The sequence below is a fragment of the Paralichthys olivaceus genome, chromosome 2 (genome assembly GCF_024713975.1).
Source record: "Paralichthys olivaceus isolate ysfri-2021 chromosome 2, ASM2471397v2, whole genome shotgun sequence".
In the NCBI taxonomy this organism is placed as follows: Eukaryota; Metazoa; Chordata; class Actinopteri; order Pleuronectiformes; family Paralichthyidae; genus Paralichthys; species Paralichthys olivaceus.
In genome coordinates this window covers 5,960,238-5,977,168 of record NC_091094.1, presented here as the reverse complement: position 1 = coordinate 5,977,168, position 16,931 = coordinate 5,960,238, and the positions used below count along the sequence as shown (strand labels likewise).

At 38.8% G+C, this 16,931-nt stretch overlaps 2 protein-coding genes and 1 long non-coding RNA gene across 4 annotated transcripts in view; 1 reads left to right on the top strand and 2 right to left on the bottom strand.

Moving 5' to 3' along the window:
- sycp1 (synaptonemal complex protein 1) overlaps window positions 1-5,947 on the bottom strand; it is a 14,457-nt gene extending 8,510 nt beyond the window's left edge. For both annotated transcript variants that reach the window (XM_069532861.1, XM_020096526.2), the window contains exons 1-29: window positions 5,809-5,947; window positions 5,625-5,708; window positions 5,174-5,322; window positions 4,869-4,953; window positions 4,729-4,772; window positions 4,448-4,612; window positions 4,290-4,357; window positions 4,105-4,178; window positions 3,959-4,017; window positions 3,803-3,869; window positions 3,536-3,609; window positions 3,344-3,452; window positions 3,027-3,121; window positions 2,747-2,931; window positions 2,585-2,652; window positions 2,450-2,511; window positions 2,249-2,365; window positions 2,050-2,154; window positions 1,850-1,944; window positions 1,642-1,747; window positions 1,449-1,519; window positions 1,284-1,365; window positions 1,129-1,191; window positions 992-1,054; window positions 824-886; window positions 604-720; window positions 410-520; window positions 239-331; window positions 60-134 (exon numbers count right to left, since the gene is read on the bottom strand). In XM_069532861.1, the coding sequence (XP_069388962.1) occupies window positions 60-134; window positions 239-331; window positions 410-520; window positions 604-720; window positions 824-886; window positions 992-1,054; window positions 1,129-1,191; window positions 1,284-1,365; window positions 1,449-1,519; window positions 1,642-1,747; window positions 1,850-1,944; window positions 2,050-2,154; window positions 2,249-2,365; window positions 2,450-2,511; window positions 2,585-2,652; window positions 2,747-2,931; window positions 3,027-3,121; window positions 3,344-3,452; window positions 3,536-3,609; window positions 3,803-3,869; window positions 3,959-4,017; window positions 4,105-4,178; window positions 4,290-4,357; window positions 4,448-4,612; window positions 4,729-4,772; window positions 4,869-4,953; window positions 5,174-5,302 (2,445 nt within the window). In that variant the 5' untranslated portion in view covers window positions 5,303-5,322; window positions 5,625-5,708; window positions 5,809-5,947. The remainder of the gene's footprint in view (window positions 1-59; window positions 135-238; window positions 332-409; window positions 521-603; window positions 721-823; window positions 887-991; window positions 1,055-1,128; window positions 1,192-1,283; window positions 1,366-1,448; window positions 1,520-1,641; window positions 1,748-1,849; window positions 1,945-2,049; window positions 2,155-2,248; window positions 2,366-2,449; window positions 2,512-2,584; window positions 2,653-2,746; window positions 2,932-3,026; window positions 3,122-3,343; window positions 3,453-3,535; window positions 3,610-3,802; window positions 3,870-3,958; window positions 4,018-4,104; window positions 4,179-4,289; window positions 4,358-4,447; window positions 4,613-4,728; window positions 4,773-4,868; window positions 4,954-5,173; window positions 5,323-5,624; window positions 5,709-5,808) is intronic.
- Window positions 5,885-7,256, top strand: LOC138411824 (uncharacterized). The gene is made up of 2 exons (XR_011244304.1): window positions 5,885-5,990; window positions 7,002-7,256. It is a non-coding gene; the product is annotated as an uncharacterized lncRNA (long non-coding RNA).
- On the bottom strand, window positions 7,168-16,931 carry LOC109635421 (monocarboxylate transporter 1-like). Its single transcript, XM_020096572.2, is given in 6 exon segments — window positions 7,168-8,319; window positions 8,321-8,486; window positions 8,591-9,364; window positions 9,519-9,662; window positions 12,368-12,611; window positions 16,248-16,931. Coding segments are annotated over 5 exon segments (1,365 nt in total). The 5' UTR covers window positions 12,585-12,611; window positions 16,248-16,931; the 3' UTR covers window positions 7,168-8,255.

The window sequence follows — 16,931 nt, the reverse complement described above, 5'->3', positions numbered from 1 at the left end:
ATTTCACTTCCTGTTTCAGTAAAAATAAAAAAATAAAATTGATTCAAACCAGGTCATACCATCTTTGTTATTTCTGTCTTCAGCTCTTTCTTGAGTTGATCATATTCAGTCTTATGCTTCAAGAGATCCAACTCCTTATTTTAAGAAATTCATTTTGGAAATATTAGGATACAACTGATTCATTATCTAATTGTTATTAAATTGGGACATATGTTAATTTAAGTTTTTAACTTCCTACCAGGGATTTCCTTTGCTCAACAGCCTCCAACTCTCTGTTCTTGTTGTCCTCCAGCTCTGCATCCTTTTCTTCAACCATGCGGTCGTATTGGCTCTAACAAAGACAAATATCTTTCAATGCATCATGTGTTTGGAATCTTTTTCAGGCACAACATACTTACAATAGCTTTACCTTATGTTTCTCCATAAGTGTGACCATATCTGCTATCTTGTGCTGACACTTGAGTTCTGCATCCTCTTTGTTCTTGACGGCCTCTGCTGCTGTTACTCTCAGCTTCTGTACCTGTGAGACAAGATGCCCTTATTCTTTTTTGTTTATTCTGAGCAGCTAAAAATGTGGCACATAACATGACATCATCAAGTAACCTCATTCTCAAGTTCTGCTGTTAAGGTTGATTTATTCTCAAGATCCTTGAGCAATTTCTGATGGTCTTTCTCATTCAGTTTTTTAAGGCTCAGGGACTCTTCCTTAAGATCGCTGATCTAAAGACAAAAGTAAGGACGTACATTAAACAAGGCAATGCTCATTAGTTAGAAATCTTATATGTGAATATTACAAACTGGAAAATTAAAAACATCACCATACCACATTTTCAAGCTGACTGGATTTCATTATCTCCTTTGCTATTTGTTTCTTGAGTGTTTTATTCTGAAAAGATACAAGTGTGCAGATAGATACAAACTGTTAAGCTAAATAAACATGAAACTTTATATTATAGTATTGTACATCTACAGTTTCACATGTATCACACACCTCTTTCTGGTATTCCTCCTGGGCTTTAAGTTTAACTTCAACCTTTCTCTTGATGTTGCACAACTGAAAAACAAAGTATTTCTTGTTGGTTCCAGTAAATGTTAAAAAATAAAACATTTTCAGTATTTTAAAATCACCTTTGCTTCCACAGTTTTTATCTGCTTTTCTTTTTCTGAAACTTTCTCCTGCAGAAGTTCACACTAAACACAAAAAGCAAAACTCATTGGTTAGTACTTTCAGAACATTATAAGATTGTTTGTTCATTGATGTTTGGTCTAGTTACTATTCTTACATTTTCTTCAATTTTCTTCTGCAGGGTCTCAGTTTGGTGACATTTCCTTTGGACTCTGGTTTTAAAAGACTTGACTTCTTCGCTATTTAACAAAAGGATACAATTCTTAATCTTCAGAACTACACATTCTCAAAAAATGATTTTGTTTCTAACCTGTGAACTCACTTTAAAGATAAGTTTTGTTCCTTGAGTCTTTGAATTTCTTTTAAGAGCTTTGCAGTCTTCTCCTCACGCTCCTGATCAATCAGAAGTTTTAAGTAACAAATAAATGAAACAATCCAACAGTCAACCCAAACATTCACACATGATAATTGACTCAAGAAAATCCCATTTGAATGGATAATTAATGAAGATTTGCCTCAGTAGCTTTTGCATTAGACAATCCACTCTCCAACTGCTGCTGAATGGCCATCTTCTGAGACTGAAGCTCATCAAAGTAGGATAATAGCTCTTCATGCTTTGCTCTTTAAAACGACAAAAATGAAACATTAGACATTAAGATTTAACTGTTTAATTTAATATTCTATGAGCCAATGTTTTAGACTGGCTGGATGTTATGAACTCACTTATGGTGCGTGGCTTCTTTCCTCAGTTGCTCCATCTCTTCTTTATTTTTCTTCTTCTCAGTAAACAATTGCCCCTCTAGCTCCTGCACTTTGAGCTGAGGGTATTAAAAAACCACACAATATCACCACACACTGTTTTATGATAGGAACAAATTTCCCAAAAGGGGAGTGGAGCAAGAAAATAAAAATCGCATAAAAACCTCAGTCACAGTGGATTTCGTATTTAAATCTTCTTGTGCTTTCTCCACAGCTTGACAAGCGGTCTTCAGTAGATAGTTTTCAGCAGAGGCCATCTCCAATTCACTCTTCAAGAATAAGGCGACAGAATAAGTCACGCATGAATAAGGTATCTGTAAGGAATCTATATCAGACCATCAAATAAACATATTTTTTTTTTACCTCAAATAGCTGGACTTCTTCAGTTTTCTTTGAAAGCTCAGCAGCCAGTTCCTCCACTCTGCCTTCAGTTACATTAACCTTATCCTTCATGGACTCGATGGACTTTAATTTTATGTCCTAAGATCAACAATACATATGTTGTCTTCACTGAAATGTTTATAGAAGTGTATAAAAAGACACTTATTTAAAATAACTCTTTACCAGTTCATTTTCAAGGATCTTGATCTGCCCATCTTTCTTGGCATTCTGCTCCTGGGACTCACCTGTAGAGTAAAACAGTTTTTGTTCAGCGGGACAGAGCGTCAAATAAAACACGTTTCACACAGTGGGACTTACGTAAAATGACGATCCTAATTTCAAGTTCCTCGTTGTTTGCCATGAGTTTTTCCTCAAGCTCTTGAGCCCTTGAAAATGAGTCAAAACAAAGAATGTAATGACACAAGTAAAAACTGGATTTTGTCAAAAAAAAAAAAATTACATTTCCAAAAGTTAATATACCTCCGCATCTCTAATGCCAATGAGCTCTGTAGCTCTTCAGCCGTTGTCTGAATCTGCTCCAGCTTCTCCGCTTGTTGAATCTTAACTCTGCCCATCTCCTGCAAGCTTAAGTCTTTGCTTTGGATGATCTGTGCACATTCGTCTTTACTCTGTTTCAACGCTGCAGCAATGGCTTCGTGATTTTTCTTTGAGGGAGCGGTAATGTTTTAATCAACACAGACAGAACAGAGCAAAGTATCACCAAAAATGACAATAATCTCAAAATAAGAAAGGTGAGTACCTGAGTTTCTTCACGCTGATGCTCGGCAGTTTGCAGTTTTTGAAGAAGAGATTTCAGTTCGGTTTCTGAGCTTCTGAGAAGTTCATCTTTTTGATCTGTAAGAGCAGAATATTACTGGATATGTCATAATCTCAAAATCTCTAATAATTCTCCTTTCTGAACTTGACTTAATAGAACAGTGGAGTTCATTTGGGGTTCAGTGGATTGCTATTCTTATTTCTGTCATTTGAATAAGCAGTTAAACAAGAGTACTGAGTCACTGCACACAAAATTGCAAACGCCTACAAGAACCTTATCTTATCTAATCATGATCTTACTTGTAGCCTCCTGAAGTTGTTTGCAGTGCTTCTGGGTTTCATGCAGGTCAAGCAGGAGTTTCTGTAGTTCATTTTCCTTATTCCCAAGTTTAGTTTGGAGCTCTGCAACCTGTCAATGCAACATCATCCCTCAAGTCTTCTTTCAAAGTTTGTGGTGAAACATAATACATGAATCTTTTTTTTTCCACAAACCTCTTCCTCCTTCATGTTGTATTCTTGACTATAGTTCTCTTTCAGTACTTCAAACTGCAGCAAGCCTTCTTTCGCTGGGAAAAGAAAAAAAATTATTCTCTTGCTATTGGACATGGTTATCTTGCTTGTTTAACGATGATACACCCCATGTCATTTTAAGATAGATATAGTCTTCGATGTTGTTTCAGGATCAAATTATAATGAATTTAAGCATTAAAAAGTATTAAGATTCCGAGTTGTGGAATTTCACTGTGGTGAAAATCATACCTTTGTGCAGTTCTTCTTGATCAGCTTCTACTCGGATACAAAGGTTTTCGAATGCTTCAATCAGTTTCTACAGAAAAAAAAAAATTACTTGCAAACTGCCCAAATGATCATAAAAAGGAAATATTTGATTATCATGACAAATGTCCATGAGTTTACCTGAATACTTTCACTGTTTTCCAGAAAAAGCTGATGAGTTTCTTCTCTTTCAGATTCAACTACAAAATATACATTATGATATAAAATGTCAGTATTTTCTGCACCTTAGCAATATGTCATGTATATGGAAAGCTCTTTTTACTTACAGACATGCATTTTCTCAGTTGACCGCTGAAAAGTGTCCTTGAGTATGTTACACAGGTTCCTGGTTGCATTGCTTCTGCATTGAACATATACATTTTTTTATGAATACAACATTTAAATTGCTTATATTATATCACATATGTAAAAATCTGATTTGGTAAATCATCACATTTATCAAAACCCATACTTGTTCCTCAAATCCTCATTTTCACTGATCTGCTCCTCCAGTTTTAAACTGAGACTCTCATTTCCAAACTGTAACAACAGGACACACCAAAAATATTTCAAAAAGGTGTTAAAATATGCTGTTAAAAAGATCTGCACGTATGAGACAAAGACACACACCTGCAATTCCTGAATGGCTTTCCGCTGAGTTTCTATTGTTCTTTTGTTTTCTTGGAGTCGTCTTTCTTTCTGCACTGTGTCAGAATCCACTTTGACCTTCCAGTCCCTGATTTTCTCAACTTCATCAAGCAGCTTGGTGTAAAGCTGCCCAGGATTACACTTATTCTGAGGAACAATCACAATGACGGGAAGTAAACTGAGGTACTGCAGAATAAAAATGTTGTACAAGCCGGGTATATTTCCTCCCCATATTTATCATTTCCGTACAATGAATATATTACCTCTTCTTTTTCCATCGGTGGCACAACTTTCATCTTGGAAAAGTCTTTGGAACAGAGGAAATAATGAATTTATAACATGAACGATAACCAGTTCTTTGTATTGAAAATCATATTCACAGTGTTGTGTTTATAGAAAAAACCTTGTCTGGTTGGTTTAGCTGGGGTTACCATACTTGTATTGGGAAAAGCCATGTTTTGCCCTTTGTCAAAGCACATACTGTAATCCTAGGGGAAAAACAACCATTATAGTTATGATTAGTCTTTTTACGATAATGATAACTGGCTCTTAAGACACCAGCTGTCTCCATACATGAGAGCTTTCAGCTTGCAACAGGAAAAGCAACGCTCACTAACGTGAGTACTCTCTCAGACGTGAGGCCGCATCACGATGCCTTTACTCGATTCATCCATATGCTGGTTAACCATTCGTTTTAATTTGACTCACCTGCTGTAATGTATTCATGAAATCCCCACACTTGTCAACTTTTTCCTGAGGCCTCACAGCAGAGACCTGTCCGCCGCTCACCCTGGGCGGCACCAACAGTTTGAAGTGAAACGCTCGGTCTGGCTCCATCCTGCAAACTCCACACACGGCTACACACAGATGTTAGCAGAGGTGGAGAAAGTACGTACATCCATGACATTACAGTAGAAATATGAAGACGTCCACGTGCACATGTTATCAACAGTACATTGTGTTTTAATGTCAAATCTTCACAAAGTGGCTAAATCTGTCAAATAAATGTTGAGCAGCACATTTCTTTTAAAAATAACTTTAAAATGGATTAAAAAGGTAAAAGTATCTCAACTGTAAGTGAAGGTAAATGTACCACTTCAGTAGTTTAATTAGTTTCATAAATATAACGATAATGTCAGATTATAATTCACCCACTCACCTGACTGGTAGTTCACTTGCTAATGCTAATTCGGTGTTAACCCCGGCCGGTGTACCGGTGTAGCATGTGGAGCTAGCACTTTAGCTGCGTTTAAATAAAACAAAGATAAAAGCCACAGACACAGTGAAACGCCAGGCTTCGGCCGTGGCGACGTTATTTTCCGGTAGACGACAGAGGGACTGACCTGCTGCCGGTGACACGGCAGGTTTCACCGGTAACAACGGGACAAGTGACGGACGTTAACCGTTAGACTCCGGTGACGCGTCACAGGTGAGCAGCGCGAGCGCGTGCGTTAATGAGAGGTCGTCAACGGTCATCGCGGTGCCTGATTCCATTATCGGACACCATCAGGCTCACATGGGAGAGGTGAGTATTTATAGTTTTATATAATAATGTGTTAACATGATTTTTATTTGTTACAGAGGTGGCAAGTCACGTCTGTCATTTATCCAAGTGATTAAAAGCTTGTCTATTATATTTAATTTTATATAATGTGTTTCAAATAATGTTCTGGTTGCTGTAGTTTAATTCTTTTAATTGAATGGCAAGAAGTGAATACACATCAGGAGTCATGTTCTGTCTGCCTGATGTGTATTGTTATTATGGGAGAGATTCATTAATATATTATATTTGTATGAATGTATATGTTATAAAGTATTGTATTGTATTTTGACTTTTTATTATACTAAGCTCTTTCTACTTTGCTTTTATTTTAATGTAATTATTGCACTGCTGAGCTGAGCTGTTTCTTATTGTCCAACGCCCTTATTGTACTGTTGACCCTACATTAACTTACACATGACAAATACAACTTTTAACTAACGTTAATAAACTATGTGTTTGTATTTTTACTGATGAAACTGTGTTGCTAAATAGATTTTTAATCTCAATGGCACTAACCTGGTTAATAATAAATAAATAATAAAGGCTAATACATTTATTCTTGATAATAATAATAAGTATATATAATAGGCGTGTGTATTACTCCGAAGTAGGCCAAGTACAACTTTAAAAGCAGGATAAATATTTGTATTATGGTTATTTTTTTATGGTTTTGCTATTTTACCAAAGCAAAAAGATAGTACTTCTTCCACTCTTGTTCATCGGCCTGTCCACTTTCATAATACAGTGTTTAAGTGAGATGGCATATACAGTACATTTCACTCCAGAGAGACAGAGACAACCAAATTGCCTGTTTGTCCAATAGCAGACCTTCGGGCCACATAATAAACAGCTGTCCATCAAAATGCCTCATGCCCAGACTTAAAGAGCTGAGACTCTGGTCACTTTGATGAAATATGTGAGCTTATTGTGACCCCAAACACATTATTTAATAAGACCAACAGAAGTAAAGGATATTGCATTTGCCTCTGCCAGGCCAAGACTTTTAGACCATCCATTGAGGATTCAGTGAAGTTTGCAGGTTCACTGACGGAATCATCTGTTCGCAAAAGAAGTGGGAGACATGTCATACAAGTAGAAACTGATCAATGAAGCCTAAATAAATTTGACAAGGGAAAAAAGAAGAGGAAAAGCTTCCAGAGTCTTTAGATCATCTCATTTAATTCCTTAGCACAGTAAAAAAAACACATGTATTATGCAGAAGGAATGAAATGAAAACTTGTGAAACTCTCCGTGTGTCCTGAAATTCAATATCATTTTTAAACATTTCTCTTATAGAGAAAGCACAATGGAAAAAGCAGTTTTGTACAGAATAGTCCAGAATGAATAGCAGGTCCTTTTTACAGCACTTCTGAATTGTCCAAAGGAAGATATTACTACAGCTACAGCTACCTCTCTGAAAGTATTCTTACTTGAGCAACAACCAAAACCTCCTGATCCATGTTGAAAAGCTGATTCCTCCTGCGTTTCGTAAATCTGCCTTCAGTATCAAGCGAATGCATGGCTCTGCTGGGCAGTTTGAGAATATATACAGAGGATACATGGGACATTATTTTATTTTGTTTATTTAATTTTCTGAAACGTGTTTCACTTACATGAACTTGTAGTCAGTGGCACATTTCCTATCGTGAATATGTGACAAGGTTCAATGCCCTCAAAAACCTAACCAAAGATCAAACAAGTTTATAAGAGGATTTGAGATTTCATGAACACATTTGTGGAATATAGAATATTGTGGAATGGAGATTGTTTTAAAACCTTCAGAAACTGCAAATAGGGTTCATTATGTTCCTTAATGAAAAAAACCTGGATTATAAGATGGTGCTTTTTAGAATATTAATATTTTAAACTAGCTAATATAATATGCTGCAGTAAAGTTAGAGTGATACAATCTAAGATAAAAAACAACATATTAATATATAGTGACATAAAAGGCAAAGCAAAATGAAATAGTCGAAACCCATTATACTAGTCCATATAAGAATATCAGCGGTATTATATGTGAATTGTTTATACAAGTTTAAAGGGCTTTAATAGGTGTGTAAATATTTTACACGGTTTTGCAAATGGTGGTGCTCAAAAACAATGCATTATGAAACCGAGGAGTCATAGAAGACTGTGTTTCTCTGTACTGCTTCGTGCAAGCATCCTACATCTTAATGAATATGAATATACATCTCACAGACAATATTAAATTGGAAAAACTGTAACCTAACGTGGTGCAGAACGTTAGACTGTGTCGTCTGTCTTCCTCGTGTCCGCCACTTCCTTAGCAGCATTGATCCTGTTGGACTTCTCTACCTCCCACACTGGCCTTCCTCTCCTCTTCTATTTTCTCTTTGTCCAGCAGCCGGTAGTTGAGTCCCATCCCTGCAAACAGGAAAACACTGGAGACGATGAGAAGGACCCCACAGCCCTGGTACGTGTACTTGTAATCATGATAGATGTCCTTGAACCTTCCTGCAAAGACAAGAAGAGTCAGGTTTCTTTCCACTGTGATTAACAACACACATATGGATTGATCACAATTTCCTTTGTCTTCATGTACTGGGTGATGTACTTACCAAGCAAAGGGGGGCCCAGCAACACAGGTCCACACTCTACAATAGTGACCAGGCCGACAGCGCTGGAGAAGCGCTGAGCTCCCACGAGGTCCATTAAGGTCTCAAAAAGCACTGAGCTCAGCCAGCCAAATGCAAACCCAAAGAAGATGGCGTAAATGACAAATCCTTTGTAGTCTACTGATATGGGAGCTAGGACGTGGCACACACCGTTGTACAGCACAGAGGCAGCAAAGAAGTATTGTATTCTGGGCCGCACCCATTTGGTGTTTGCCACTATGCCCATTGAGGGCCGGGCTACCATGTCGACAAAGGCCAGCACAGACAATAAGAAAGCTGCTTTTTCTTTAGGGATGTCTTTACTCTTGGCATAATTACTGAGGAACACCAGAGGAGCAAAGAGGCCGAAGAACATGATGATGTTGCCCAGGATGTAAAGCAAAAACCCTCGGTGCTTGAACAAAGAGAGGTCAATGAAGCTGTTGATGGTCTGGATCACAGTCTTACTCTCTGTGGTCTCCTCCACTGGTTTCGCTTTGGGTCCGATTGGGCGCATGAGGGATCCGGCAACGCAGCAGTTGAAGAGCAAGCCGCCGAGGATCAGGAAACTTCCTCTCCAGCCAAACTGGTCGAAGAACCAGGTGTTTAAAGGAGCCAGGGTGGAGAGGAACACAGGACTGCCAGCCATGGCAATGCCATTAGCAATAGGACGCTTCTTGTAGAAGTATTTTCCAATCATGGTGAGGGCTGGGTTGAGGTTGAAGGCCAAACCCAAACCTAAAGGATTTTAAATGATTAATGTTAAATATATGAGCTTAAAAATTATTTTCTTTTTTAAATATGTTTTCAAGAACACAAGAGGGCAACGGTGTGTAGGAAAAAAATGGGTGAGTCATGACTAAACTTAGATAGAAAAAGTAAAAATAGGTACCTCCCACCACACCGATACAAAAGTACAGTGCTTCGACAGACTTGCAGAACGAGGCAGCAACGAGGCCCAATCCAGACAGACATCCTCCAGCCATCATAACAGGACGACTCCCATATTTATTCACCAGGATGCTGCTGATGGGACCTTAACAGGAGAAAAAAAAGCAAACAGACGCATACATATTACAACTGAGAGATGCTGATATCTACTCCATCATCAATGCACAGTTCTAAATCTAACCACGAGAGGGCTCTGGTGCCACATCTGTGGCTCAACACATTCAACAACTTCTGCAAATGCTTTTTTGTCAGTGCTGCAGTGCAGTAGATGTGTACTTGTGGCATTAATAATGCAATCTGTCAGAAAAACCATGAAAGCTGTAATGAAATAATCATTTATTTGGTTCAGAGATTCATAGATATTGACAGAGGAATTCTTCTAAATTCTAAATTCTTCCTAAATGGACTTTAAACACATTTGAAATGATTATTAGAAGTACCTCAGTGGGTGGGGGCATTAGTGTGTAAGTGTGCGTGTGTGTCAGGCAACAGTAAACCAACTCATTAATATGCATGCACCTTGGATTCAACATCAATTTAACAAAATCCCAATAACTTGAAAACAAATTCCTGAAAATCCAAAACAGGGTTCAGGTCACAAACACCATCTCCATCTACAGCTTATAACAACTGGCCTAAATGAGTGTGAGGATCCATGCAGAAGACACTTCTGCCTCTCTGCCAAATCCCTGCACTACCCAATGAACCCAAATGGAAACTGACAGTTTTTGTTTAGAGGTTGTCCAGTCTCATTTGCCAGCACGGTGCAAGACAAAGGGTTTTTAAATTGTAATACAGCGAGACCGCACTCCCAACAATGAGTTTTTTCCTCCCGCCTTGCAGGGAGAGTAGCTTCAGATTTTAAAAAAAGAGACAAACCAATGAAGAATATTATTGTAATGAATCAAAAATTGAAGGAGTGCGGAGGTATGCAACAGCTACTCACTAATGAACTTCCGCTGGTGTGCTCAGAATGTTGAACAAACAGCAACAACTTCAGCTGTCATCCACTCACGGCACAGAGAAACAACTTGTCACTTACTTTCAATTATCATGCATAGCTTCCTTTTCATCAGAGTTTATTTATGTACGACGACATTTGCATTAACTATCAAAGTTATGTAAGAACATTGAGAGACACTGAGTCCACTGAGACTCATAACTTGTGAAGAAAGGTGCAAATATCACAGCAACGAAAATAGGTAACAGCCCACAGGAGCTTAAATTTATTACGTGTTACTTCTGATAACAAATATTACACATTATCTGCATGGCGGTGCAGTGGTTGGCACAGCAAGAAGTTTCCTGGTTCAAACTTGGATGGGGACTTTCTGTGCGGAGACAGCACGTTCTCCCTGTGTCTGCGTGGGTTTCCGGCTTCCTCCCACAGTTCAAAAACAGATTGAGGTCGGGTTGATTGGAGATGCTAAATTGATCGTAGTTGTGAGTGTGAATGGTTGTTGTGATACGCTGGAGACCTGTCCAGGGTGAACCTCTCGCCCAAAATCAACTGGGATTGGCTCCAGCTGCTCCTGCATCTGCAGTTCAACTGATTATCGGTTAGCTGATATAGATAATGGATAGATGCAAAATGAAAGACAAATCACTGTAACTCAGTGTTGCAGCCCTCAGTCATTATGGGACACTGGGACCGATTACCTTACAAAATCTAAGGTCATACAATACTTTTATTCTAGTTCATTTTATACATTTCTATCTTTTATATTTGTGCTATTTGAATACTTCAACTTATTTTTACATTTTTATATAGATTTTATTCTTTTAATTTCTTACACATTTAAATCTCTTATATTGCTTGAAATGTGCCCTTCGATTTCTTGTAATCGTGTGCCTGTGTTTATGTCCCTGTGCAGCACCTTGACTCTGTGTATGAAATAAGCTTCATAGATAAAACTGCCTTGCCTCTTCTACTGCTTGCATGTCACCCTGCAGCTACTCGCGTAAGTAGCACTAATTCCTTTAACAGGAGATATGTGGAAACTTGCCTTAATAGAAAATATGTAGTAAAAATATAATAAAAATCTTTATCTAAAACATTCAATATGCAATGGTTGCAGTTCCAGCTTAGCAAGAAAATACTGTCTACTTTTATTTGATTGCTTGCAGATCTTGCAAATAAATTTTAGCCTCATGCCGGAAAAGAAGATTGGATATAAAGTGTTTTATATGCTTTTACATTATATAGTTTCCACTTCAAATCTGTTTGGCACGCTGAGGCAACTTTCCAGAAACATTCCTGAGATTAGAGAAAGTTGCCCATGTCATCTTTTTTTCCAGTTTATTGCACATTAGGGTAAAAAGAGCCGCAGTGTTTTGACTTCAGAGCCGGACCGTCTTCAGGGACGAGGAGAGCTACTTTAAACTTTGTTCTCTCCGTGTTGCAAGATCACACTCAAGAGCGAGGCCTGATCATCACAGGACTGGCCGGACCTGTGTGACATCATCCAGAGCCCCGTTCATCTTATTAGTGAAGGAATGCAACCAAACGTTCACTCTGGAAGCACAGAGGAGACAATCAGAGGGCGAACAGGGCTAACAACCCATTCACATGCTCCAGAGACAGATAAGGCTTCATACAGTGTTATTTAATCTCAGTATGAGATGTTTGATTTAAGCTGTGGCCTCTTTGGGAGCTGTGGCCTCTTTGTGGACAAACCAAGGCTGAGAGGTGACAGAGCTGAAAGTAATGGATCCGCTCTGAATAAATCTGCCACATGTCAACGTTAACAGAGCCACGTTCGGCAGGTTGTGTTTTCGATCATAGCTCACCTCCACCATACATCACCGCCAACATGATGGAGGAGATCCAGGACACCTGGCTGCTGGTCACATCGAAGATCACCTCAATCTCTTTGAAGAAGACTGTGATGGACTTGGGGAACGCATAAGAGAAGCCTATGGATATGAAAGCCCCGATCACCACCATCCACCCCCAGCCGCCTTCAGGTGGCGTGTAGCCTTGAGGTCCACCGACAGCAGGCGCCATTTTTGCTCGGTTTTCAAATATGAGGACCTGTTCAGGCGAGAGAAAAGCAGCACAGAGAACAGTTTGATTATTTTGTTTTTTTAATTCAGTCAAGATTCTCTTCATCATATATTCATTTATTTTATTTATCACAAACTGAAAGATGAAATAGTTTAGTTCAATAATTTCAACAAAACAAAACACATCATGCATGAATATTATATTACATTCCATGAATATTACTATTCATACTGTCGAATTAGTTTTTTTATAAATTAAATCAATAAAAGAAACTAAAATGTAATATGTTACATATATAAAAAGTTTAAATGGTTGCATTGATAAATGTAAAATATTTTACTTGTTACAAATGCTGATAGTTTGGTCATTAGTATTTTTTTATTTCTATTTCATCAATGAACACGGGAAGATAAAAAAACAGCCTTGGAAATGGTTATAAAGACGTTTCATCAACAAGTGTCTAACAGAGCAATAAAAGTTATTTTTAAGAGTAAATATGAAATAAAGTAAATCAATGATATGACAATATTAACACTGAAACATTAAATTTATTACTAAACTTTGATTTTAGTTTGTAAGTTTCCTCGTTAGTTCTCTGTTTGCTTCCTCTGTATCATTAAAGTTAACCTTTAAACTTTCAATGATCATTCCAATAGGAGTGAATTGTTGGTTGTGTGATGTGTGGTTTAAAGATGTGACTCACTTCTGCCACAATTCACCCGTTAAGTTTCTCCTTTCGAAACTGTTTGCCGGACTGACTTTCTAATTCCACTTTCTATGCAGGTTTCAATTCATTTCAATGGAACCATTAATGACGGTGGGGGTGTGAGAAGGAGATGAAGGTTTTCATTTGCTAATCTGATAGAAAGTTGTTCAGTGGCGTTGGTGTCAAATATTTCAAAGGTGAAGGAAAAAGAAACAGTATTCATGTTAAACAGACAATGGAGTTATGCAACCCTTTTCACCCTTTAATTACACAGCTATGTTTCTTTTCTTTGCCGCCAGTAAGTGCTTGACGCATCTGAACTGTCAAAGATATTTTACCTTCATTATATAGAAGATATACATGCTGACTGTGTCCACTGACACTGTCAGTCTCATCTCTCAAAACAAGCTGGCCTTTTTATTCTCTGCTGACAGTGTCCACTTCTGCTTGTGTCGTTGTGCACATTTAGCATCAAGAGGCACAGCACAGGGTGCAGTAGAGCACACCCTCGGTACACTGACCTTTAAGTACCTCTCAGCACCACTGCTTTGCTGATACCTTGCACGTATTCCAAAAGATCAGATTTGTCAAAAAACATTTCCCTAACTTGATAACAGAAGTTAAGATTCAGGATGAAATTTTTGGCCTGGCATTGCTTTGAATTGCTCTCTGCGTGATATTGACTGAGCTCCCACCCACTGATCCTCCACAGTCTCACTTTAGAGGTGATGAATAAGAGTCCATCTGCAGAGTCAAACGGTTTACTGTATTGTTTACACAGAGGAGAGTATTCGAGGAGAACATCGATCAGACCGTGAATACAGGTTGAATTTACACGGCTCAATAGCCCGCTGCTATCCTCGGAGTGGGTGATGATATAGTGTTTTTCAGCCAAGGAGGGCTTGATTTGGTTGATGAATTAGTTTAGTGCTCTGAAAACGTATTGGATAAAGCCAGTTGTGTGCAGCGAGTGGTGAATATTTAATGTGTTAAAGAACTTTTGTTATTGAGCTGGGATTTTAGCTGCTGCTGCAGCTGTAAATGCGCCTGCTGCATTGTTCTACAGATTCATTAGGTAATGAAGGAGAAATAGGAACTTGTGTCACTTGGTGGTAACAAATTAAATTTGCATACAGGCAAACAGAGTTAAAATATTTGAACCGAAAGTGTTTTATTTATTGGATGATCAGGGATTTGTCGGCATCCTGTCAGTTGAACAGAGACAGAGGGATGTCTGCAGGGGGAGCTGGACGTATCAGGGACAACACAGGTCGCTACATGTTGGTGTGACAGGGTTTTTTGAAAAAGGTGATTATTTGAGCTCAACTGATTATCGGTTATCAGTTAAGTTTTATTTTACAGAATAGCAACATAAAAAGTTATCTTTATTTTCAAGCTCAATATAGATGTATTTCAAGAATCATTGGAAATCTCAGCCGATTTATTGATATGGGAAGTTTATACACTCTAATATCAGTGGCCGCAAATCCACATGGGTCAGGCTCTGGTCATCATCACATATCAACACTTAGCACTTGAGTGTTCTACTGTGGGACAAGGTCACAAACACTTGAGTTCTGGAGAGGTTCTCACAGAACCATGTACACATACTAATGACAAACTGAATAATTCACCAGTTTAAGAAGTAACTACTTTGTTTGGTTTCTTGAGAAGCTCAGTATTTATCCGTGCAGGGCTGGTGCAGCTGAGCCTAGCTTAGCATAAAGACAGGAGGAACAGTGGAACAGATAACCTGGCTCAGTCCAAAATTAAAATAGAAAAGCATACAACTATTTTTCCTGTATTTCATTTATCAAACCAGCACAAACAAAGACGACGTTTCATTAACAGATTCACACCCGTCAGCTTTTCCTCTTTCACAACAGAAGTTCTGCACAATTACAAGAAAGTCAGCAGAAACGATTTTCACCTTCTTAAAATAGACAATCACACACACACACACACACACACACACACACACACATATCCACGAGGCCTCTCAAATAGGACAGTGTGCTGGGGAAATGTTCCGCGCTGGCAGCACAGAGACCACACTGACGGTGCTTTTTAAAAAGTGAAAAAGCTCAATCGTCAACATTGGATGATGAATAGAGGGACAAGTTGAGACAGACGGGACAATGGAATGGCAGGAAGTGCAGGGATAATGAATAAAACAGATAATTTCATACAAAGGATGGATCGTCTTGGCTCTAAAACGCAGAGGAAAATGTAGGCTATCAAACATTTCTCTGAGTTGATTCATTTAAGGCAGACAGGAGAGTGACATAAGCAGTCGAATGTGCAGGGGCATCACTGGTAACCCCCCCCCCCACCACCTCCTCCTCCTCCTCCTCCTGCTGCTCAGGTCTAAATAAAGCAGTTAAAGTAGGCAGCCTCAAAGTGCCACTTGACAACAGACAGATATCAGCACAAATCAGGATCAGCTCTGCAGAGGACACTAACAGAAGGACAACAGGATTAAAAGTCAAAGCATAAAGACATTTTAACAGAAATATTATCCATCGCTGCATCAAACTCTACAGATCCTCAGTGGATTGTCTAAACTTCCTCTCTTGAGTTATTTATTCAGCTACATGTTTGATTAATAGGTTTGTTTGATTCACAGTAAATGTACTTTGGGTTTTGTTGGACGAACATTACATTTTTCTTCTTTTAGATTTTTTTTTTCCGCTTTGAGCTCCTGGGCAAAAGAGTAAGCATTCACGCCGCGGGCCTCCTGTGACCTACAGGTTTCTAATATCACTTATTAGATCTAGTGAATTTGTCTGATTAATTATAGATGAAGAACAGTGTGTTTAATATTTGCTCAGGGAAATCTGTCGCGCTCACGTAGTAAGTGTTGTAACATTGATAAAGAAATACACCTTTCATGGATATCCAAGCTGAAAAATCTAATGTTGGATGGTGCACGTCGTCTTTGTCAGACGTCTTCTTACCTTGGCAGGAGCTCTCCAACTAGGCCAGATGAGCTCTGCAGATACACAGTGGTCTCTGAGGCACGTTAACACGCCGCTGACATCATTGAATGGGACTCAGCGTCTCTGAATATGTATGGAAGGAAAAAAATAAATCACTGCATATGTTTCACAGATACTCCAGACGTGATCTGTGGCTCGGTATCTACTGTGACAGTCCTGACGTTGCCTGTGGCACCTCGGCCTCAGACTTCATCTGCTTCTTCCAGTGAGTAAAGTTGAAAAGTAGAGTTCGTTCAGTGTCTAGATCAAACTGCTGGACAATCTGGACACGACGGTGCTAAACGCTCAGGTCGGTCAAGTTCTTATAGGCAGTGGGAGGCTTAGTGCTGTGCTCCTACCACACTTTCTCCACCCCTCCGTCATGTGCCGGGCTCTCACACACACACACGCACACACAAGGTAAGAGAAATTCACTCCGTGGCCCTTTAGCATGTGTGACCTAAGAGGATATCGAAAAATGTCTGCACTCTAGGAGATAAGATGCTTTCTGGAACACTGTTTTCCTGCATTTGCTGATTTATCAGCGTTATTCAATTTAGCCATTGGAATTTGTACTTACAAGAAATCCATTTTCACTTCAACAACATGCATTGTTTCAGTCAGCCACCAAAAAGAAAGATTTCTGAAACCTTCAGCGGTCAG